The sequence below is a fragment of the Triturus cristatus genome, chromosome 4_1 (genome assembly GCF_964204655.1).
Source record: "Triturus cristatus chromosome 4_1, aTriCri1.1, whole genome shotgun sequence".
Lineage (NCBI taxonomy): Eukaryota > Metazoa > Chordata > Amphibia > Caudata > Salamandridae > Triturus > Triturus cristatus.
The window spans coordinates 441,542,215-441,568,253 of NC_140585.1; the positions used below are offsets into that span (position 1 = coordinate 441,542,215).

The 26,039-nt window shown below is 43.1% G+C and overlaps 1 protein-coding gene across 2 annotated transcripts in view; it reads left to right on the forward strand.

Annotated features, from left to right (window-relative positions):
- Nucleotides 1-282: 282 nt before the first annotated feature.
- The window catches only part of DYRK4 (dual specificity tyrosine phosphorylation regulated kinase 4), an 827,849-nt gene continuing 802,092 nt past the window's right edge, over nt 283-26,039 (forward strand). For both annotated transcript variants that reach the window (XM_085652599.1, XM_085652598.1), the window contains exon 1: nt 283-662. In XM_085652599.1, the coding sequence (XP_085508725.1) occupies nt 639-662 (24 nt within the window). In that variant the 5' untranslated portion in view covers nt 283-638. The remainder of the gene's footprint in view (nt 663-26,039) is intronic.

Sequence of the window (26,039 nt, forward strand, 5' to 3'; positions counted from 1 at the left end):
TTTGTTTTTTTTTACAGCAAACTTACACTAAAATATGTATTCACTAGATCACGCCGTTCTTCGTCACAGGATTACCTAATCCTACCATCAAAACAGATGTGGCTGTAGCAAGTGCGAGTGCCTTTTCATTTCAGACAGCATATGCGCTCAGCTCGTCGTCCATATTTGTTATTAGGCTTCAAGGTTGTGTTCAAGTTGGAACAGACACGGCGTCTGTTCCGCGCCGAGCGACAGGCATCGTTTGACTCGGCATTGTGGGTGGGGAGAGTGTACGGTTTCTTTGACGGAACCCATTGTGACAGCACGGGACCAACAGAAATGTTAGCGAGGTCTGCCCCTTGTCAGGGTTGTGCGCTCCTGTGCGGCAACTGGAACACGCAATGAACAGCTCCGTGAACTCTTGTCTCCACTCTGAAAGGTCTTTCAAGTAAACAGGTGACGTGTATGAAAACTCCCCCACTGCGTCTGCAACGGAGAAGAGCGGACTTGTGGTGGGGGCAGAGGTCACGCACTTCATGTGCACAGAATTTTAAGAGACCGGAACGGACGGCTACGGTTAAGCGTCTTAAAATGAAATATAATGGAAGGCAATAGTTCTTAAAAAGAAAAAACAAAGACACAGAAAGAACATCGGTGACATGCTGCCAGACATCGTTAACAAGGTACGAGAAAGTTAGACGCTGCACGTTCATGTATTTAAACGCTTTTGTGGCATAGCATTAAATTACATTAACTACACATGTATAAAATACATAGCCTAAGGTAATTTGTGTCAAGAAAATATTTGCCACCACCATTACGTGTTCCCTCACTGCAACTCTGTAAATGACAATTTAGCCAACTATATTCTACTCTTGCTGCCGACCCATAAAGGATGAAGGGCTGAGTCTCCCGCACACGAGACCCACGTGCCACTACGCTGATCTCAGCAGCGATCTCTTATCTTCTTATAGAACTTTCTCAGTTTGTAATTACAAGGCACGTCACTTGATAATAGTATGAGAGCTACATTTACAACTTTCTTCCCATGCGCTTTCATTGATTACGTCACTATATACGGCAGGCGTCAAATGCCGCTTCTATTGTGGAAGGACAGCCACCAATAGTAATCACAATGTGCTTGATTATGCAAACAAATATTTTTTTAATTACAGAATGAGAATAGATTTTTTTTTCATAACTTATCCGATTTACTCACAAAGGAAAAATACAAACGTGTCATTTCTTTATACTTCTACGTCGACATTATTTCGTCATGCAATCATGTTAGGTGGTGTTTGGTAAAGCGCTGAATACACGCCGAATGGAAGGCATGTTTCCAAAGGCATGTTTCCAAAGGCATGTTTCCAAAGGCATGTTAAGTAGTAATTGATTGCTTCTGTTAGTACACGTGGAACTTAACATTCAACCTAAACAAGCCTGCGTGTATTTTAGTGAATGACCTATCATATGACACCTGCAATTATGAACTCACTGTAAGCAAGATACTAATGCCCTATCACCAAGGTTCCCACCTGTTGTGTCTCCAAACAAAACATTCCCTCAGCTCTTTGTTCGCTGAAGCGCCCCCTGCACTTAAACGTGGTGTGAAACCTAAACCCAGAACAATGACATGGGCAGTTTCCGGCACTGATTGCTCTTGTGTATTGTGATTTCCTTGTCACTTCAGGCTGTATTTTTGTTGTTCTAGATATGTACAGTGGCCGCCTCTAGAGGACTACCTATGAGTTTTATTTTGTTTTCGAGAGATTTGAATTACTGCTGTAAAGTCCTTATAACATTGGCTGGCCACCATAATCTTGGCTCTGCTCAGGATTTTGATCTTAACTAGATTTATTTCTTGAATTGCTTACTTTTGTAGAGTGCAACCCACAACTCATGGGCGTCGGAGGGATGTACAACACCACACTACAAACATATACAACAGAGGAGCAAATTTACAAGATGATGCAGCGCGGCGCTGCAAGCCATCATGCTGTGATGAGGCGCGTCATTAGTAAAGCGCAGGGATGCGTCGTATTTACAACAATACTTTCCTTTGCGCTGGCGCAGAATAGGCTGCCTAGCACCAACGCAGATACCTTTGCACCATGGTACAAGGGTGTCTGCATTGCAAGGATGATTGTTTTTGTGCAGGAAGGGCCACCATCCTGCACAAAAACAATAATTGATGTCATTTTCCTCCTTATATGCATGCTGCAGAATGCAGCACACATTGAAAAAGGAAAAAGCGAGGAGAAATAAAGGTATTGCTCCTTGTTGCATTACTTTTATGTCTCCCCTGGGGAGGCGTTAGAATCTGACACTTTCCTAGGTTGACATAACCTTGTAACTCTGAGATTGTGTCAGAATCCATGGGTGTTGTGTGGAAACACCCATAGAATGTCCCTTTCACGCAGAGCAATGCTTGAAAGGGGCCATATTTATGAGGCATGAATAGCCACACAAGGTGTCTTTGCATGGCCTTGTAAATATGGGCCAGCACACTGAGGCACCAGAGCATCAAAAAAAGGAACCCTTCGGTGGCGCAAGGGGCTTGCAAATATGCCCCAGAATGTCAATTTACATGATGCTGCAAGTGCACAAGAGTATAGTTCAGGGCAGAGCACAATGGATATTCTGTTTGCCTTATTTTAAATGCATTCCAATATAATGCACTTGGAATAGGGTGGACAGGATATTGTGATGAGGTATCTGTCCACCAAACTCTAAATCAGGCCCTTAGGGAGGCTTCTTAGCAGGGCGTTGCTATAGTCCATTCCATTTAGGACCAGTGCTCGGACAACTCTCATCAGTGCTTGTACTGAAGTAATTTATTTATTTTTTATGGCATCATCTTTTGTTGCTGGGCTTCCTTAACAATATGTTTATATGTTACTAAAGATGGAGCGTGTTTTCAAGCATGAACCCAAGTGATCTTACATTTTTATTTTTCGCCTGCACAGCGCTTGTGCTGTGCTAGTGAAATCTCTTGTATTTAATATATCTTAAAAGGGAGCTCTTATCAGTTCCCATGGCCGAATTACTTTGTTCAGTCACTTTTGTTAACACAGTTTAAGCCCCATTCACTGTCAAGATAAGATCTCCACGTAAAAGTCAGACAGCTTCTAACAGTATGCTTGCTTTTTATTACTTATTTGTGCAAAGCAGATGCTTTAGCTTTAGAACATTTGTGGCATTTCCTATTCATGCCTCAGTACCTTTCTTTGCACTTCGTAGGCATTATCGGATTGATTTTTTCAACTTAATCTATATGGTCATTATGATCCGATTCTAAAAGTTGTAATAAACATTGAACATTAAAAATACATTTAATATACAAGAGCTATGCTATATGTTACTACAAAACAGTTCGCCACATTGCAGTTACCTTGAAGACAACAGGGTCATGATTTGAATGGTGCAGCAGGTGCAGTGGCACCGGTCCCAAAAGTTGTCACAACTCCACTAAACACCAAATATTGCTATATTTGATTACTATCAGGCAGTCACAAGTGCAGTTATCGTGCAGGTGACAGGGTCATTATTTCAGTGGCACTAGGAGCAAAAGCTCCAGACACCCCACTAAACACCTAATATTTCTATATTTGACTACTAAACAGGCAGTCACAATTGCAGTTATCTTGCAGTTAAAATAGACTTGATTTGAATGGTGAAGCAGGTGCAGCGGCACTGGGGCCACAAGCTCTAGGGACCCCATTAAATACAGATTATTGCTAAATTTTATGACTAAATAAGACCGTCACAAGTGCAGTTTCTTTGCAGACAACAAGGTCATGATTTGAATGGTGCAGCAGGTGCAGTGGCACCGGGCCCAGCATTTGACATTTGCGCAGCAAAATACCTAATATTGCTATATTTTACAACTATACAGGCAGACACAATTGCAGTTATCTTGCCGTTAAAAGGGGCTTGATTTAAATGGTACCACAGGTGCAGTGGCACCAGGCCGAAAGGTATAGGGACCCCACTAAATGCAGAATATTTCTCAACTTTACTACAAATCAGGCAGCCACAAGTTTAGTTATCTAGCAGGCACTAGGGCCATGATTTCAATGGTGCTGCAGGTGCAGTGGCACCGGGACAGCATTTTTCAGAACTCCTCTAAACACCAAATTTTGCTATATGTAACTACAAAATAAGCAGTCACAAGTGTAATTACCTTTCAGGCACTAAGGTCATGATTTCAATGGTGCAGCAGGTGCAGTCACACCGGGGCCCAATCTCTAGGAGTCCCTCTAAACACCATGGGGCTTATTTATGAGCCCCTTGCGCCGTCGATGTGTCACATTGGGTGACGTACCAGCGGCGCAACCTACTGCGTAAAATTTACAAGCACACGTAAAGCCACCCTGCGTGGCTGTACGTGTGCTTGTAAATATCAGCCCATTTTACGCAACACGTTGCGTTTTAGGGCATGACATGGGTGTTTCTGTGGGTGTTTCCACGCAACACCCATGCCATTGATGCATTTTCAGATTTACGAGGTATGGTAAACCTGGAAATATGTCACAATGCTACGACACCTCCAGTGGTGGTGTAGCAAGGCTCAATGAGGAGAAATGTTTTCATTTTTCCTCGTGTTTTCCTCTCTAAATGCGTGCTGCATTCTACAGTACGCATTAGAAGAGAAAATTACCTCACATGATTGTTTTTGTGAAGGAAGGTGCTCCTTCCTGCACAAAAATAATCTCCCCACGACACAGGCATGCATGCACCATGGTGCAATGGTGCCTGCGCCGGTGCATGGCAGCAGTTTGTGCGCCAGCGCAGCTGAAAGGCACAGAGAAGCAACATGTTGCTGTAAATATGTTGCATCCCTGTGCCTCGAAACTAACGCAGCGTGGCTCAGCAAATGAACTTGCGGCACCACCCTGCGCTATATTCTCATAAATAAGCCCCCAAATATTCCAATATTTTATTACTAAACAGGCAGTCACAAGTGCAGTTACCTTACTGGCAATAGGGTCATGATTTAAATGGTGGAGCAGGTGCAGTGGCACTGTGGCTAAAAGTTTTTATAACTCCTCTAAATACCAAATATTTCTATATTTTACTACTAAACAGGCGGTCACAAATGCAGTTATTTTGCAGGTACAAGGGGCAAGGTTTGAATGGTGTAGCAGGTGTAGTGACACCAGGCCCAAAAGTTGTCAGACCTCCTCTAAACACATAATGTTGCTATTACATCAATTAATTCTATATATTCCATCTTTCATTTAATTTTTCAAACTTTTGCTTTTACTTATTCGCACGATACCACTAGTAACAGCACAATATATTGCCTATTTGTACATACACTAGTCATAACATTTTAACAGACTTTCTTTAACTTATATTGTACAACTACTCAAAAAGCTACAACTTATACAAAAAACAGCTTATTATTAATCACATAGGCGAAATCTACTGCATTTACCAATGCTTGCTAAGGACTGTAGGTGAAATTCCTAACATTATGAGGGGTTTAGTATAGTGTAGTGTTGTCGAGTCAGTAAAAGTTTTATCAGTAAAAACTCTGTTTTTGAGTGGTTGACGGTCAGTTTCTGTAGTGCCCTCTTGCAGTTGATTTGCATAAGACATTTTGCAAGAAAGGACAACTCATCTATAGAGTTTATTCTAATATAAACGAGAGAGTCATTATTGATGTCAAGATCCTTTTGGAGGTCCACCACTGGCTCCAACTTAAGGTTGAGCAAAATGAAAGCAATGATGGAATAAAGTGGCAGACAGTAAAGCGTATGTCATTTAGGATTGCCCGTGCAGATTATGGTCCAGATTCACAAAGGTAAAATGAGACGAAAGTCTAACTTTACGACTTTTGGTATTCACAAACGGCATATACTACTCGTAAATGGCCTTAGTGAAAACCAAAAGTCATAAAGTTCAACTTTTGTTATTCATAAAGGCCATTTACGAGTAGTAAATGCACTTTGTGAATACCAAAAGTCGTAAAGTTAGACTTTCGTCTTAATTTACCTTGGTGAATCGGTCCCCATAACTTTACAGTTGCTGAAATGAGGCACACCATTTCAGTACAGTGCCCTCAAATCCCAGGGTGGTACTTAGAGAACCAAGCATAACATTATGATCAATGGTGTCAAAATGTTACTTCATGGTCAAGTAGAATGAGGAAAGATGATTTCCCACAATCCAAGATGTTAAGGGCATCATCAACTACCTTAAACGTGACAGTTTTGTGCTGATCCCTATTCCAAAACTGATCAGAAGGCTTCTTACAATCTGAGATGCAGTTTTGCATTTGGTTCACCACACATTCTCAAGAAGTTTTGAAAGAAATGGGAGACTGGTGATGGTGGCAGATATGTCACTGCTGAGTTTTTCAGGTGAATCTTCCTGTGGTGCGGTAATAAGAGTCTGACAAAATGCATTGCAGCAGGTAGGTATTAATGATATTCTGCTATAATCCTTAAAGTATGTGCCATTTTATAACTAGAGGAACTAATGTGATAGTTCGTGTATAATGATGGTTTAGTGTTTGCTAAGGCTCTAATTAGAGAGATATTGTCAATCAGTTATAACAGCGACCACCTAGCACTAGATTTTCACTTTCTTTCAGTATGTCGTGCTAGAACCTCTGATCGGTCCATGGTATCTAAGATTTGGGATATCAATTGAGTGAAAAAGGTAGCCAGTTTGATGCAACTGGTACTGTGAGACATTCAGTGTCTGCACCATATTATTCTTGCCCTAATTGAAGAGCCTTATTGGATCTGTTTCAGGCTTGATTGGTTTGTTACTGAAAGAATTGCTTCAAGCCTTGTGATGTAGGTATTATCTTTTTCCTGGCACGAGGGAATGAAGGTTATTTGGAGTTGGATTTTTTGACATTTCATCTCAAACTCCTGAATTTCTTTCCTTTGATTACTTCTGCCTCTAATTAATATTGAAGTGAACTTTGTATCCACTTTTTATTTTGTGTCAGGAGTGCAGTGTTGTGAATAGCCAAAGTCTCATTGTAATGGGAGACTGGACGGATACTTGTGTGTTGTGATCAATAGTGAAGGTAATGAATTTGAGGTCAGGTAAGTCTACGTCAAGAGGCTATTGGACAGTAATTTAATTTGCCTCTGTTATGATTTGATCAAGATCACCCCCGCTGATAACTGTGGGGTAGGAATGTTGAGAACGGGATTTTTGCTGTCAGGAACTGTTAAGGCTATTGCTTGGTTAGGCATGTGTTATAGATATTTTTCACTGAAGTTATTAATTAGTCACTATGGGATTGGACATTATATTCAAGTGGACAAAGTATAAGAAATAAAGATGCACATACACATCTGCTCTAATGCATTGGATTGCTCAGTGTTTTGGATGACAACATGAGTGCAAGTAAGAAGTATTATTTATAATATCTACACCCCCACCTCTTCTCTCTTCCATGACAAAGTGCCTCTTGGGAATTAAATGTCCTCTGAATGGTGATGGATGTTCATCCCTGCCCTGAGTGCCCATGCTGCAATGTTATCTGGATCCTTGGTACCTATTTTTGGTCACGGGCGAACACGGATCCTGCATGTGCGACATGACCTAGGCTTGTCTCACGCACTGCTGACTTGTTTTCCCAGAAGGTGTATACAATTTGCTTCCCCTGTAGTGGTAAATGTAGTGGCAGCTTGCACAGGTAACCATGTGGGGCGGTGAGGCGGGCGGGGGCGGGGCTGGGTGGGGGGTAGTGGAGTGTGACATACGACGGGAAAGTGGAGAGTAAGGAAATAAATAAATAAAAGCGCTTACTTTGCGCTCACAGCATCACCGAGTCGGCGATGCTGCGAGCCCAAAGTGCTTTTATTTATTTATTTCCTTACTCTCCACTTTCCCATCGTATGTCACACTCCGTAACCCCCCACCCAGCCCCGCCCAGCCCACCGCCCCACAGTGTTACCTGTGCGAGCCGCCACTGGGCAAAGGTCTATTCTCCTTACCAACTGAATATAGCACGAGAGCGGTTGTGACGGCATACCGTTTATGTAATAGTGATCAGTAGAGTGAACAGGCATTTTTACCTTTGTCACTGGAGTGGGGTCCACTCATGTAAAGTTCAGCTGCTGTGTACTTAGCTTGCCCTAGGCCTACATCATGTTAGTATGAGGCACTATTCAGTGCACATATGTTTGCATGTGCATGCTATAATGTATGTGTGCCTATGTGTGGTACAGTACGTGGATGTTTTTTTAGGTTCTATGTAGGAAACCCAAAGCCTTGGAAAGGCATATGAAGGAGGTGGACCCATCTCAGATTGGTTTGTGGATTGCCTGTATTCCTGAGAGCTGGGTGGGACACACACACGGGAGGAAGGGGAAGCCAGGCACTCCTGTGCACCTTTGAAGGGCTCTTTGATTCTGGAAAGGTCATTGGTCAGTTGGGCCTGGGCACCTTGTCAGAGAGTTGATGGGGTTGATAAGGGAAGCACTGCAGAGACAGGGAATCTTAAAGATTAGGGGTTGGGGCTTTGCAATCTTTTGGTAGGCCTATATCACGGAGGCTGACATCCAGGTGCGATCCTCTGGTCACTCCCATGACCTGTGTTGTGTGGCTATTAAGACTGGATTCACTCCTGCTGTGACAGACTGCTTACTTTGCAATTAGGCACTTTAAAGGAGGCTACACCCAAGGTATGAATTTAAGAAACTGAGACACTAAATCCCTTCTTTGTTTGTAAACAAATTATACAAAGAGTACATTGAGTCTCCCAAATTGTCAAACTGTAGCTGTGCATCGGTGAGGAGAAGCTCAGCATGGCTTCTGCCTGTTGTGATCAGGACTGTGGACCAAGGTCTGTTTAGTCTCTCTACTGGAAGAGGGAACGTAACTAAGGAGAATCAAGGTTACCTGCCCTGAAGCACCAGCATCTTCCTGCCTGCCAAGACCAGAGGACCCTGTGAGGAGGAGGATGGTGCCTGGAGGCAGTAGGACCCATTGAGAATTCTGCTGCGTGGAACCATTTAACAAAGTGCATCCCTAAAGTCATTAAATAAATCTTAGCTCAACCCCTGGTATCTATGGCACAGAGCAGACAGGCTTAACTTAGAGATAACATGTAAAGTCTTTATGTTGTATCAAAACAGTAATAAGACTGAAATACAAAACTATAAAAACCCAAACTCAATTAACAAGAAGAGTAACATTTAAATAAACAAAATTATACCCAAATAACAAAATTCCAATAAGGGGAACTGGAGATATGATATTTCAAGGATTTAAGTAGGAATAGAGCTAAAAAGCACAAAGTGCTGTTGTGTAGTTCCTATACACTTATATAGGATCTGCACATTTAGACAACATAGACTGTGGGATTGGTGTCCAGACTGATTCCAGACACCCCTACCAGGTATGTTCGCCTGTATACCAGCAAGCTCACAGTGCCAGTGTAAACTCCTCTTACCAAGGAGAGAATAGTTCTTGGCAACTATCGAATATGACAGCCCTGTCCCATCAGGGATCGTGGAAACAGTACAGTACTTTTCGCTCAGTCACTCGTGCTCACTTTGTCTCAGAGAGATACACAGAATAAATGGAAAGGACGATTTCAATAAGCATTTATAGTACCACCGTCATTCTAGTGTAAAATAGTTGTGCTGAAATAACCACAAGACAGAAACAGATATAAATAATTATAAGCACCAATTGAGTAAATGGATGGTAGATTCCTACCATAGTGCTAAAACAATGAACACAGGTAGGTATATAAATACATGACACTAATAATGTGTACTCCTACGATGCATCCCTAACTAGATATACCTAAGTGTACTTAGCATGTATGTAGGTGTAGAGCCAAGAATCACCCTAGGATGAAGCCAACCCCATTACCTGAAGTTACAGACTGTTGGAGCCCCTCTTGGTCTCGAGATGGAGACCCCGCGTGGGATGTCAGAGCACTGCAAGCGGGAGTGTCTGCGTGGAGGAACCTCTGCGTCTCGCGTCAGTGTGTCAGCATGGAAGTCTTTCTCCTCGGCTAGCCCCAGCAAAGATATGGTGTATATATACCTAAAAGGTACCCTCAGGGGTTCTACCTTGCTGTGTCATGTTGGCCAAAGATGACAAGAGGGATGACCCTTATACATGGTTACTATGCAGTAGATGGTAATCCTGCTTTGATTCTGAGAATCCTCATGCATAATTAATGAGGTTAGTTTTCTGAAAAAAAACACACAATATTTTATGCAGTACCTAACTAGGCAAAAGGTTAAAACCAAAAAAACGTTATGTAGTACAATGGCAGGGGAAAATGTAGGTGAAAGGTTAGGTGACTATTCAGGTCTATATTGGGGTCCATTACAAAACATAACACCCACTCCTCATCCGACTGGAAGATATACAATATATACTAAAGAAGGAATGTCCTTTCAGTCATGACACATTCTAATAAATGTTCATAGTCAAAAATATCTAAAAATAGCAATAAAATTGCTAAAATAACTCTAAAAGTCCTTTAAAATATGTTCTTATATATGGCTTGGGTAAATGAAAGCCTTTGAAAGCCATGTTGTCATAGTAGAGAAGAGAACATTTTTTGTTTAAAATTCCAATTTGGATTGTTTTGGAAAAAGGCAGAATTCTTCCCAGCACACAGACAGCCAAATGTTGATGTGTCCTGTGTGGGAGATGCAACACCACTGCTGCTTGCCATCACAGACGACGTTCCCTGTAACTCCTTGCATATCAGGTCAATTGAGCAAACATGATCTTCCTCAGTTCCCACAGCCGATGCTGGGGAAGCATTTGCAACAGCCAAAGTCTGTGTGCCGATAGAGGAGCCGGTATCCATTCCAACAGGACCTGAAGCATCAACATTGGAATACGCTGAAGACACCGCAGTACGTGGGCTGTTAACGGGTCCAGCAATGTTTCCACATCCAGTGGCACAACCGATGGAATAGACAGAGGTCCAACACGCATTATTTTCCGCAGAACAAGCAGGGGAGAAACAGGCAAAACACTGTCAATCCAGACTGGTCGAAATGATAGGAACCAAGACTCGCTTAGCTCCCAAAGTCAAGGTGTGCCAAGATGGAGTACCATGCGATCACGGTAATGTCGCTCCAAGAGCGTTTTTTCCATCTCCTTGGTGACTGGGATGCCCATTGCATAGCAGAATAATTAAAATCAGGATTCCCACTACCAGTAGCAGGATTACCAGAAGTCCTCCAAAAATGCTGTGTATAAGTGTAATGAGTGTATAAAAGCTGGAATCATTCTGAAGACTGTCTGAAAGGTGTTTAACAGTCCAGAACCTATGGTCTTAAATAGGTGTACTATACCCTTTGTATCAGACATATTAAAGATATGCTGTACCATTTCTCAACAAGCATTTACAATGCAATGGTCTCGGCATTGTTAAAGTTAGAGCTATTGGCATTGCTCACGACATTATTTTTGTTTATGTTTTTGTTTTTTAAAATGTCAATAGCTTAATCTCTGTCAAATGCGAGACCTATTGCATTTGCACCCACCCACAGAGCCACACACACAAAGCCACCCACACACAGAGAGATGTACCCTCTACCCTCCTGCAGCATTTATGCCCCGCCCTTATTACATTCTTATATCATAACTAGATGAAAATGGAAGGCAGGTGAACACAAAGCTTTGCTGCAAACAAAGAAGCTATAACAAAATGAGCGCGAGACATAGCACTTGCAAATGGCCTCCACAGCCTTCTTTTAGCTTCAGTGACTCCTGTGCAGTAAAAAGGAGAGATTCCAAACAAAATAGGCATGTAGGAGACCGCTAGCTGAATAAAAAGCCACCCATGGAGGCATAAACTTAAGCATACAATACATACAAGTTTGAAACTTAAGCATGCAATACATACGAGTTTGAAACTTAAGCATGGACTACATACGAGCCTCAACTGAAGCAAAAAACACATAACCTTGGCTCATGCCTGAATTACCAAACGGAAAGGAGCAAGCAGAAGGTTATTAACTGCAAACAAGAACTCCGTTATATAACCAATTTTATTATTAATATTATTATTATTTTTTTTGCCATATTGTTTACTGAGATTCGTCCAGAGACACAGGATGCTGAACCCCCACTGAGGCTTAAGCCTCGTTCCTACACCAGGGTTAGTGTCTCCGTCTTCTCCCTTGAGGAATTTTAATATTAGAATTTCCAAGACTACGGGTGTGGGATTTACATGCGCCTAATTTGAGCCAAGATCAAGTGGCTTTAAGATATCACTTGAAGGTAAGACTGTTACATTCAGTATTGTGCCTCTTGGAAACCGCATGTGCCTCCTACACCAGACATAAGTAAACAGATTGAGACTCATGCCCGAGGGTAAGTCAATCTCCATATTACAGAGCGCTGGCATTCCGTGGTAAAAACTATTGTAAATTAAGAAAAATGATTTCACAGCGGTTTCAAACCTGTGACCTAAAGATCACTGTTTTTCTCCGACAACCCTCCCCTCTACCAACTGAGCTATTGTAGGTGCTGGGGGAATGTGGTGAGCGTGGGAAAACCTCAGAGACGCTCACCACCAACAAACAAAGGAAACTTGCACGGAGATACAGAAACAAGCAAGCGGGGGGAGCGGCAGTATTCACGAACCTCTCACCGACTGCAACTGCAACAGAATTGCACGGGAAATGCATAAACATGCAGCCAAAAGCGACGGGAGCGGGAATACTCACAATCCGCTCACCGACCGCAACTATTTCCGAGGACCGAATAAACATGCACCAAAACCGAAGGTCGGGAGTTAGATGCCCAAACCAACGATGCTAACATAGCAGGCAAAGCATTGAAGCGAGTGGGGCGGGTGCGGACATACTTATAAACCCGCCCGAGAGTGAAAGCAGAGATGACATGCAAACTGCGGAGAGAGCGGGACAACTTGAAACCGGCTCCCCGCCATCGGATCAAATACCGCAGGCAAAAGCATACAAGTGAGCGGAAGCGGGCATACTTACAAACCCGCATGCCGCCTGAGACATGCATCCTGCGAATCGAGCACAGCTAAAAGGACGCGACTGGACCGTGGGGGCTCCCTCCAGCCCTCTCGGTTGCCAGCTAAACTCACCAAGCGGGTGAACGGCTTTTCGCGGAGTGCCAGACCTCCGGACAGGAACCACAAATGCTGTTGCACTCGCAGGCCCCGTCCACAGCCAGGTGGACTCTGCCTTGGTTCCCGGTTGCCGCGGGCATCTCAGCGACTCAGCTAAGCCCAGGTGTTCTTGGCGTCAGCCTCACGCAGGGGGGCACGAACCACCGGGGTGGGCACCACGCGAGTCTACAGCGTGTCTTGCTCATGCTGCCTGCACACGCCAGTAGGCTCTCTAATTGGTTGACAAGGTCCACCAATCACAGTGCTTATATGGTAGTTGCCAACCAATCAGAGAGCCGACTGGCGCGTGTAGGCAGCGTGAGCAAGACATGCAGTAGACTCGCTGTCTTACGGGCGTGTATTAAAAAAAACACGCCCAGAGAAAGAATCGAAAAAACACGCCCACGAATCCGAAAAGGACGGGGCATGTTTGGAGAGACAAACCTCTTCTCCAATGGCTGACCAGCATTTAAGAGGCCAGCCAATGGAGAAGAGGAGAGAAGAGAGGCGGGTTCAAGCCCCTCTTCTCCAAGTCATTAAATCTCGTGAGCGAGACTGCGCAAGCGCAGCCTTCGCTAGCCGAGACCTAAAAAGGGAAAGGGCAGTTTGTCTGTACCACTGCATGTATCTCAGCTGAGGACTTTGCAAACTGAAGATCAAAAGTCTCTCGGGCTGAGGTTAAGGGCACATCTTTCTGTAAAAGCATTGCTTTCATTCGGCTCAGAGTATCACACCGTATAAAGGAAATATTCAACGAAGGCCATAAGGGCTCCTCCCTGACTGTGTGGGTCGGTGGAAACAATACTTGCATACAATAACTAACCTTGGAACTTACAGTGACAAGATATATGATGCTGGAAGCATCCCACAACAACCTTGATCATTCAGCATTAAGTAACTCCCATTCGATAGCAGGCTGAACACTGGATTAATCACGGCAGCTGGGGACCCTTTCAAATGACAGGACAAGTTTGCAACTGAACCATTACAGGCCCCGTGAAGCATAATATCCTGGCAAATGAGAGATCCACTCAAAGAATTGTCACAGCCTGTATCGCTGAGAAACACTTCAGTGTCCCCGTTCCTGCATCTAAATCTATGCAGTAATTCCCAAGATTCATGGATGAGTTCCCTATCCATTGCTTCATACCTGCCTACCTGGTGGTGTTCTAGGCAATATTGAATCTGGAAAGTTGTTACTGGCAATGTTATATGGCTGTGAATTAACCATTCTGTAGACGGTGCCTCTGCCATGGTGAAAGCTAATTGGTCTAATTTTTCAATGCACAGCATTGTACATTTCACATCCCTTTGTGGCATTGTTGTCTGCTATTCTGTCAAATTATTTACAGAGAGCAGAGACGTACTGTTGATATATCGCCAGGGCACATAACCATCGCGCAGTGATTGTAGCGCCCACCTTAATAACACAATAGAACGTAACTTTGATTGTCCCTTTTGTAAGATGGACAGATCCTGTTCCATTACATCTATAGCAGAAGATACAATGTTGCCCAGTGACTTTATCCTGGATGTTGGTGTGGTCATGACATTGTTAACCACAGCCAAATCCTTTTCTAAGTTAATTCTGTCAATTGCACGCAATGTTTCCGCAGCTTCCTGTTGAGAGTTTACAAGTTTCATTATAAACAGCATATAAGAAGTGTTTCTAGCATGGCTTTCTGGGACCTAACAAGAAATCCCTTAGATCCATGTCGTCTGAGAGTAGTCACAAGTGTTGTTCCACCTGGGACAGTGTTGATGTTCTTAGCCAATCTAGGCATAACTTCCCAACACTGTATGATGTCACCACCCCCGGGTGTTTTCGTTGTACATAGCATAAGTCAGGCCTATGGATACTAAACCCTTCGGTGGTAACCCTGATTCTTGACTGACACCTATTCATGTCTACAGGCCAAACTAACCCTCCCTTCCAATTGGGGTCTGTTGAATTGTATGAAACATCATGAACGATGTCCTCTAGTCTGCCTTCACCATTTTCCGTATAGTTTTGCCATCCCTCCAAGTGTGAAAGCGAGGGTATACGAGGTGTGTTCAAGTCCTTAATCTTGGCTAATCCAAGACAGGAAGTCTGTTGCACATGTCATTCACAAAAATATTCTGTTGTGGTATGAGGCATGCTCTAAATAGTGCCTCGGTTCCGTGAACCTGCCATTCTTTAGTCCTCCAAACTGATTTTATGTCTATAGAGTCTTTCCATAGGTCGAAACCCTGTTCAGACAGTTGGCCAATAAAGGATGCAGAATATATCTGTTTCGAGCTCACCTTTCTTTGCAGATGTAGGTGCAAGCTTATAATAATATGAGCGTGGATCTGATGTATTAAACCAAGAAAAGTAAGCAAACTTTTGTGCAAACGTTTGTGAACTACCTTTCGGTGGTGTTGGGCAATGTTCCTATTGGTGATATGCGAAAACATTTCATGGTGTACTTGTTTTATGCAGAAAGTGATGACTTTAATGTTGGTAACAGTACATTGTGTCAAAATCAGACGAGGTATCAAACATTTCATTTTTCGAAAATGCTGCAGACAGTTCTAAATCAGACAACATATTATTAACAGGTTCAAAATCCCAATCATCAGAGTTTGTACTGGAATTGATATATCATTTAAAGAAATTTTGAATACATGTAGTATTTTTACAAGTTCAGTGGGACCAAATACATCATATGAAACTCTATCCCAAACGATTCTGTCAGGAAGTGGAACTGCTGAAATGTTCACATAGGACATGTCTCTCTATTTACGATGAGATGACGTAAGAGGTTTCAGCACCAAGTTCACTTTTGATACTGCAGAGCGTTCTGTGAAATAGTGTCCATTCATGATCAAGGAAAAAGCAGTCACTAAACCTATCTAGAATAGTAGGAACAGTATTCCAGTTATTATCCAGAGTTGTAGCCATGGTGAGACTAGCTATGTCGTTTTAAAAAAAGTGTAAAAATCATGAATTACTTGTTTGCAGGAAACTGGAGCTGGCGGTGACTCAGGTTCACTTGGATCCAGAGAAAATGTGTCGAAATTGATGAAGTAGCCAGGTGCAGTTTGATCTATCTTTGGTAGCTCAGCAGGTTTTGTTGAACTGTCAGATGTCTCCTATAGAAGCATGTTGATGTTGATGTCAGTGGTAGGCCAAATAGATATCTGTGTTTCATTTGAATTGTGTTGTTCAATTTCAATAGGAACGAGTTCCATTTCATTGTTGGAAACTCCATTACTTCGAATTGTAGTCTCTTCGAATGTTATAAGTCTTTCTGTCTGAACTTCCTGTATGGTAGCGAGAGGAGAGCGGCGGCTACCTAGGACACCACGTGGCCTGCTATTCAGGATCGGCTACATAGTGTGGTTTAATCAAATCAATTGAGACAAATCTCTTCTCTTTCATGACGGCAAGAGGCGGACGATGTACTGTTCTTGTTCCTTCAATAGCCGAAAAAAGAGGTTCAAAATATGTAATAATAAAAAGGAACAAAATATAGGCAATCACCGGTGTAAACACATGAAAAAGTGAAGAAAGAACCAAAACCCACAAAAATCACATGCTTATATGACAATCAGTATCATATTCCTAGCCGGCTTATTGTCATTCTTAATTATAAATTCCATAAAGAATTGCAATTGTACCTTGTAACCATTTTTAGAACGTGTTAACCTTATTGTTTTGTGAATTGATGTTCTGTATGCCTTTACCTGCATCAATGTGTCAGACTTCCAGCAACCATGATTGTTTGTCAAAAGTAACTTGCTTTCTCCATCTGAGTATCTTTTTATAAATTGTTTGGTATTATTTTACTCATGGTATTTCAGGTAATTCTTCAAAGGATCAACACACTTTTCAGAAAACTAATCAATATACTTGATGCTTGCATTATGGTCCTTTCTATACCTTCCCTTTTACTATCCTTCGATATTTGAATTTCTTTCTACTACCTCTGGTACTTTTTCCCCCACATGTGGATTGCCTTATTCTCTTTGTCCAGACTTATGTAACACCATGGGGACTGGTTTTAATTTTTAATTCTATTTTTAGTTCGATTGTATTTTCTCTCTTTTTTTTTTTTTTTTGCCTAGCTTACTATACGGACTTATTTGTTGTTTTGATCGTTTAACAGTAGGATCGGACTGTTGATGACATTAATAGAGGTTTGCATGTGTCACACATGACATGAATTTAATTCTAGATATGACCAAACACACTTACTTTTATCTGTTTGTTGGGGGGAAAAAATGTAATATGTACTGCTCCCATTTTGCTTACTGGCTATCACTATATTACCTCGTTCTGCCTATGGTAACGTGTATATGTGTTAGTTTCACCATTTAGGGCTAGGATCGGGACTATGGATGAAATTAACAGACGCTACTTCCGTGGTACATGCTAATACTAATTAAACTCGGATATGACCCAAAATACTTTCTTTGTAAACTTTTAGCATGCACTGCCCCCTATTCTGCCAAATTACATTTTCGTATCACCCCACATTATTTTTGGTAACGTGTTCTCAACTATTCTTGCCCTTGAGGCCGTTGACTTTCATGTGGGGGTACTGCAGAGTTTTCAAATGTTTGGCCTATTTTCCTAAGTTTATTTCCTCTTTGCTTGCTCTTACAAGTTTCTTTTATTCTCTTTTTTCATATAGACCCCATTCCAATATGGTGTCTATGCAGTGACGCCGTTTTCAGGCTACACGGGTGGGAGCATCGGATATGGTGATTGCCTTTCCTTTGTGTCTACTACCCTTAACAGTGTTTTAATATTATATATAAGGAACCACGCCACAATGGCGGGTGACTATAATTGTATTCGTAACATATGGAATCCAGCATTCTGCATACTTAGGTGAGTTTTTAATCATGTGTGAATAACAGTGGGATATCGACTTTGGTTATGATATTCACTGCATGTTTTTTTCTTGGTTCTATGTCTCCATGGACACGGGTTGAAACCATCCAGGGGACCTTGCAGCCTTCTTGAGACTTGGACTTATCAAGGTCCTTATAATTTTACTTCTGAACCGTATCGTGTTCTGAACTTTTACTTGATAACTTTGATTAAGGTATGATTACATCATATTTTTATCATTCTTACTATGCTTCAGATGGGGATTCACAAGACTAAACTTACTGGCATACTACATGGCTCTTACATTTTGAATTTTACTCTGCTGTGATGTGAATGTCTCCGTTCCAGCACTTATCATTTACATCACCTGCGTTCTTTCTCCTTTGGCATATGATGGTTAGTTGTCTGGGGCCTCTTTTCTAATGTCCTTCTTTCATGAGACGTTCCTTGACGCAATTCATTATGGAATTTATCATTAAGAATGATAATAAGCCGGCTAGGAATATGACACTGATTGGCAGATATGCATGTGATTTTTGTGGGTTTTGGTTCTTTCTTCACTTTTCCGTGTGTTTACACTGGTGATTGCTTATATTCTGTTCCTTTTTATTATTACATTTTTTGAACCTCTGTTTTCGGCTATTGTTACAGATCATCCTTTCCCAGTCCTCGGGGCTCTGGGGGCCATGACTCGGGTATTTTTGGAAAAACAATTGAGTGGTGAATCGTGTTTACTACTCTGAAGGTAGTTGTCTTCTTTACTAGGTTTTTGTCTTTCTGTCATTTGTCTTCACATTTTCTCAGTTCTTGGATGAACAAATCATTTGAGCACATGGGCTCTTGGGTTGTTGTTTCCTTTCTTCTTTCTCTCTCCCTTTTTTGTTTCTTGCTCGTTTCCTTTGATGCATTCTTGAGAGTACAAGGGCGCCTGAGCATCACTTTTTCAGTAGCACTTTTTACTCAGATTGATAAAGTTATGACTGTTTTGATGGATTTTCCTGGGTGTGTAGTAACTTCTTTTTTCCACCTTGGATTTCCTTTTGGTTACATTTTCCAATTCATGCCATACAGGCATGTAATTGTACCACATTTTTGATGCTTATGTATTTATATATTTTCTGTTACATTCTCCTCACTTGGAGGTTGTATCATTGACACTTTTTTGATATATTGTTTCCTTATTCCTACAATTAACATCTTCTATGCAAGTTCTAGCTCATTTCTGAGATACACTATCTTGATTTGAGGGATAGAAATTGTAATATCTGTGTGCTCTATTTCGTTCTACCCCCTTGAAAAAGTCGTCTAATGTGACGAAACATGAGTCGGCAGTCTATGTGATCTTATATGGAATAAAAGACAAATAGAACCATTGTTTTCTTTGTGTTGACCTTATGTTCATTTGTGAGAAGTTGGCCTGGTATATGCTGTCCACTAATTAAAGTGGGCACATTGTACCAGTCCAAATAACCCCTTATGGTGAAAGGCTAAAGACAACCTTTATTGAAAGCTATCCTAGTGGTAGCTATGGAGAGCAGCCTTCAGGCTAAGTCTTGAAGGAATGTAAAGCAGCTTGTTTTACCAGTCTATAATCTCTGGAATGACCATATGAAAGGACAAACACACCAGGTATATATTCAAAATATATGGATTTAACATAAAACACACCCCTCTAGTCTCTTTATGAGGCTGGAGTTCGAAGTACTTTAGTTACAAGTCAGTATTCAACAGTAAAAGCACAAATACACGTTTGCGCCCTAGGGGGGTACCAAACCATATACCAATAAAGTGGTATAAGAACCATGACTGAACTAGACACAAGGCCTAGAGCCTTTAGAATTGTTTGGGCCCCAAGGAACCACCCAAGGCAGTGACGTAGGGTCCCACGGGGGACGCGTGCTGTGTTAGAACACAGGTGCGAATCGCCATTGACTTCTATGGGGAAAGTCGCGGTTGGAAAATTACAAGTTAAGGACACTTAGAGGATGACTACAAGCGAACCCTTTTGGACTTAGAGGTGTCTAGGGCCAACACCCACAGGAGCACCGGAGTACTCGAGTTACCTCACCCAGGGAAGTCGGGTGCATAGGTGACTTTTGGTGTCGGATAGCGGCGTTGTTTTCAATGGAAGCTGGCAAAGAAGTGCTGCTGCCGTGATGAGGAGAAGTGTCCAAAGAGATCCAAGCCTGGATCGAGGATGGAAGGAACCTGAAAGCAGATGGGACAGAGTCTGGGTCACTTACCAGTGACCAGGGGCACGATAGTCCAATGCCCACAGATGTCGGGTGCTTCAGGTGAGTTGATGGGTGTCTTGACTCTTCAGCGATGAGGTCCAGGAGGCGTCGACAACAACCAGGAGCTGGATTCAAGCTGTCCCACAAAGTCTGTCGAGTGCTGCAGTGTCGGCGACCAGAATGGACCCAACAAGCCTTGGCAACGGCAAGTCAAGTGGAAATAGAAGAAAGACGTGGGTGCAGACCAGCAAAGTCTGGGGGACTCACCCAGCAAGGGTAAGTCAGAGCACATCTGGAGCAATTAGGAAAGCCCAAGCAGAAAAGGAGTTGCCTTCGTGGGGACCCACTAGCCAATGGGCTAGCGATCGCGAAGGAGCCTCAAGCAGTCACACTGAAAACTGGCCCACGGGTCACTCGTGGAGTGGAGGCCAGAGATCTTTGGTACGTAGGTGCCCATGGCTGTGGCTACTCGGAGCCCAAAGCACAGCTTCGAGGAAGAGCAGGAAGATGATGTACCGGCAAAAGTTTACGGTGTCCAGGGGTCACTGTTCCTCATCACCCACGATAGCCACGGGCCTCAGCTTTGCTGTGGACTCAGGGTAGCCTCTGGGAAGTCACGAAATCCACCTCTGGTGATGCAAAGACTTCGGCGTCCAGCAGGAGCTTCAGAGTTGCAGACCGGACAGTTGCTTCTTTGGTGCCTGCCAAGCAGGGCAGTCCCTCCTTGACCCCAAGGGAGATTTCTTCAGTCTTCTAGTCGAAATAGAAAGTCGAAGGTCCAGGATATATGTTGCAGAGTTTCGTCCAGGGTAATCTAAAGTCTCAAGGACTGGGTTCCTATACTTATACTAAGATAGGGGGTTGGACATACTCTGGGGATCCACCTATGGGAGGGTTTGGAAAGAGGGGAGATTGCACCCATTTCCTTTGTCCAGTTTCGCACCAGAGCAGGGGCAGGTAGCCCCTGCATCCGGTTTGAACTGGATTATGCACAGGGACAACAAGTGTGCCCCCAGTGCAGGACTTCAAAGCACCAGAGAGTGCTCCCGCCCAGCCCCAATACACATCTGCCTGTCTGGGGAGGTGGTTACACCTCCCTGGGACAGGAAACCTATTGTCCACGCCTCCCCTGCCGGAGTTTCGGTCAGCAGCAGGAGGCCAGACCCGTGTCTGTGGCAGTGGCATCCATTTTGTGATGCCAGGGCTCTAGAAAGTTTTTACCGGGTAGACCAGTGTGAACATGTCTCTCCCTCTAGAAGGGTGGAATGCCTGCCGCCAGAACTGGCGGCGGGGGTAGTATTCCAAAGTGTTTGACACCAAACACGACATGTTTCCGTGCAGCCAGTCCAAAGTTAGCATTTACCGCGAGGTTATAATGCACTTAAGAGTATATGGTCAGGCTGCACCACAAACAGCATCAGAGGAGGTACCCCGAGCGCTGCAGAGGGACTCTGCTCATGCAGGGGCACCCTCTCACATAAAAACCAAGCACTCTGCCTTCAGGATTGTTAAGGCCTGCCATAGGAGTGACTTATAGGTTTTATATGTGTGTGCAATAGTAGTGATATCGGTAGCCTATACCACAGTAAGGGGTGCATGCACCACCTTACCCAGGCTGCAGTAGCAGACCTGTGGTGTCATTTTGGAGTGCTTCCCAGGGGTGGCATAATACATGCTGCAGCCCCTGGTATGCCTCTGAGGTACCTATGCCCTGGGTACATAGTATACCATATACTAGGGACCTATAAGGCACTCCAGAATCCAATTAGAGATGTACCTAATGTACATGGAAACCATTTTAGAGAGGAAGCAACTAGGTTGGGGTCCTGATTAGCAGGGCCACAGCCTGACTAATGTCGAAAAACAGTGAAACACCAGCAAAAAGTGGGGGTACCCATGTGAAGCAGATCCTACTCTCCTACATCATTGAAGTTGATCCTACTGAAACGGACCCGTTAGAGTGACGGACCCCTTACTTCTTATTGTGGTGGTGCTCTGGACATTGTAGCCCTGTCTGTCTAATTTAAAGATGAGCACAACAACAGTTGTTTATTAATTCAATATTCATTAAAAATTACTATTGACTGCCGGCCAAGCCATTCTACTAGCTTTGGGGTGCTGGAATAGGCTGAACTGTCACACTTGTTGGAGTGTGATGATTAGTAATTGTGTTGGGACTGCCATTGGCAGTACTGGAAGGAGCAATATGTGGTGCAAGCTACAGAGACTTCCTGACCAGGGCCCTGGCAAATATTTTGTTTTTTACAAATTAAGCACTGATATGGGGTATCACTTCTCTGAGGTGGATTATCTATGGACCATCATGGACTGGCCGAGTCCTAAATCCTTTAAAGAGACCCAGAGTTTCATAAGACTAGCTAACTTGTATAGAAAGTTCATAAAGAATTTTATTGACATGAGTAGCCGTTTATCCACAGCTTTGAAGAGAACCTAACTAAGGATTTTTCTTAGACTCTTAAACCAGGAAGCCTTTGCCAATCTCAAGAAGACTTTAATCCAGGCTTCCGTTCTCAAACACCCCGATCCATCTTGAAAGTTTATTCAAATTTTCCGTTTGCATTAGTGCTACTTCAGTTCCAAGAGGATGACAACCTGAGCATTTTGATCTCTCCCATGTCCTGAATTGATGTGATCAACAATATTCAGTTCTGGAACCTAAGCTTTTTGCCCTCAAGCATGCTTGTATGTAGTGGCTTGTATAGAGTGGTCAACCTTTTGGGGGTCTGATGAACCATGGCAACCTACAGGTTCAGCAGAGCATGCAGAGTAAAAACTACAGAGAAGTTTGCTGTGTCTATTTATTTTTTCAATATTGTTTCTATATTCTCACAACACCTACATAGAGATAATTCCTGCTGATGCCATGTCTTGACAAGACATTTTGTTTGAGACACCTGTCCTTTTGCTGCATGACAAAGCTGTCTATCTGGCAAGGTCCTTTTTATTAAGTGTGCGAGAGATGCTCCTGCTGAAATCTCTCTGGGAGACCTCTATGCTCTGCAGAGTCAAGTACCCTTGGCCTACTGCCAGAATCAAATTTTTTCAAGCAGGACTTGTCTCTGCTGGGTTAAGCCAACCTTAGCGCTAGTCCTATGTTCCTTCCAGTGGCCTACTGTTGGCAGCGATGTAGAGCTTTATGTGAAATCCTGTCCTGTACACTCCAAGGCAGTCCACAATAAGCCTTTTGACATTCTCCAGACGTTGTCTCTCCCTTCTCATCTATGGCATGTGATTTTCACTGACTTTATTGTGGACTTCGGAAGGAAACTGAGTGATCATTGTCGTACTAGACCTCTTTTCTAAAATGGCTAACTTTCTTCGTTTTGATGACTTCCACCTGCTAGCATGATGGCAATGATATTTCAACCTGCATGATATTCCTGACATGATAATTTCAAACAGTGTCTCTCAGTATTTCTCTAGACTCTGTATCTCAATTTCCTTTACCCTGGATGCCTACTAAGCTCTCTCCTCAGGTTTTCATTCCCAATCCAAGAGAGAGACTGAGGGGGACAACCCGAGTCTTGCCATTCAAAACAACTTGGCAAAGTCTTTACCCCTCGCAGTGTTCTCATAAAAGAACTCTGTTTACTGTACTTCCAAGATTTTTCTATTCCTTTGTATCCAAGATTTCCAAATTAATTATTTTCCAAATTCTCCATTGTACACTCCTCTTTTGCCTACCGTTACCGATTTCTTAGAGAGACTTGACTCTGAATGAAAAGTGATTGCCTGGAACTTAGAAGATTTTAAAGGCTGGAATTTTCAGTCTGGTTGGAGCGAGGGTGCTTTACTGTAAACCTGCATTCCTCTGCTTTCTTTCTCCCTCCCTCCACTTGCTGATCCTGATGTCTTGCTCTGAATATTTCCACTATTGGATACCGGATTCCTGATTTTCTTCAATACTTTGAAGTCTTCTTCCAGCAAGGAGGCAATTTTATGCTTTTGGCTTTTAACTTCTGAGAAGGTGACAGCTTCTTGAGCACTTGGAAACAGTAGTCCGTACATAAGAAAGTGGAAGACCTGCCTTACGGCTAAAAGTTTAGACTTGAACATCCACCTGCATTTCAAGTTGTCAAAACTTGTCACAGTTTTCCATTTCATTTTCTCTTGCTATAGGGTGTGCAGTTCAAGTTTCTCAGCGTTGTGTCAATGTGGTCAGTGTCCTTGCTATGTACCAAACTTGTATTTTGATCCTCTTGACATTTTCTAATTTGTGTTTCAGATCCACCTTCCATCCCCCTTTAGCATTAGCAACTGTGCCTTAATATCATTACATATAAGTGGTGTTGCCTTGGGATGCTCTGCTGGCCAATGCCTGAAAACAACCTCACTTAGATCTCAACAGGGCCCCCATTTCAATCCCTAACACACTCTTTATATTAGTATTTTCTAACTTTGTATCTTGGTGGGGTGAACGATGCCCCCTTTAATTATGTTGGGTGTTTCAGAAGAGGCTTTAATGGACTCAACTCCCAAAGGGAACGGCATCAGGGCTGGTGTCCCCCGAGCCCTGCCAAAGCTGGTGAGGCTCAGGATCATCTCTCTTCTCGCTTCATTCTGGCTTCAGTGATACCATCGCTCCTATCCTCCCACACTGACCTGGGAGGAGGGCCTATGTTGCGACGATTGCCTTTCCACTTCCCATCATTATCATAGGTAGCAAGCCACTCTAATCCTCACGGCTGTCACCATCTTACTTTGTGCGATTGCTCTTCTCCATGGGTCTTCAGATAGCAGGCGCCCACCACCACTTCTGAATGAATCTATAAAATGTTGCCACAGGCTGAGGGGAAACAGCAACCGCTGTCTGGAAGTTTTTTACCTGTAGATGAGACCTTCTTGCATTGTTTTCCTGGTCAGCTGGTAGTGGAGCACAAGAACTCATGTTCGCCATGTTGGCTTTGTAGCCATATCCTCCAGTATTTGACTTTTGAAAGCTTTTCCTATAGTCTGTCTCGAAAAGTTGCTCACATGGTGATGGACGTGCACCCCTGTCCTGAGTGCCCCAATCTTAATGAAGTCTGGATCCCTAATGCTGGTTTTTGTTCTCATGAGTAAACACGGATCATGCGTGAACGCAATGATATAGACTTGTCTCACAGATTGCGGTCTTTTTGGACTTGGAGAGGCACACAAAGGGCTACCTTCATAGTAGTGAAATGCTACCGTCTTTACCAGGAGTTAAGCAGGCCGAGCACGGTGGTGGCGGCATACCGTGTAGTGATCCATAGGAGTGAACAGCTCCTCTTTACTTGTGTCTCTGAAGTGAGGCCTAGGGAGCCCACATTTAAAAATCTGCTACTCTGTGCTTGACTTACCTTTGGCCAAACATCAGTTTGATGTGTAGTGCTGTGCAGTGCGTGTGTGTTACACAGGTGCTGGGTGTATGTATGCCTGTGACTGATAGAATACAGGAATAATGCAGTGCTGAGCAGTGCCTGTATATTTTATGCATGTGTTGAGTTTATGAATGCCTGTGAATGGAACAAAATATGAAGGATGCAATGCTGTGTAGTTCATGTAGGCTGTATGCATGTGTTGAGTGATATGTGCCTATGAAGGGCACAATGCATGGATGACTCTGGGTTCTATTTTATGACACCAGGGGCTGGCGAGAGGAACATGAAGAAAGGAGGTAGAGGACTTCCTCCCAAAAGACTTGTGTTTTTCTGCATTCCTATAAGCTGAGTGGAATACACTGGGGGAAAGGAGAGACAAGCTCTCCAGTACACCTCAAAGATTGCTCTTTGATTCTGAGGGTGGTCACTGGAAAGGGGCTTGGGTACATCTCATGAAGGAGATAGGACTAATAAGAGAATCATAAAGAGTGGGGCTGAGG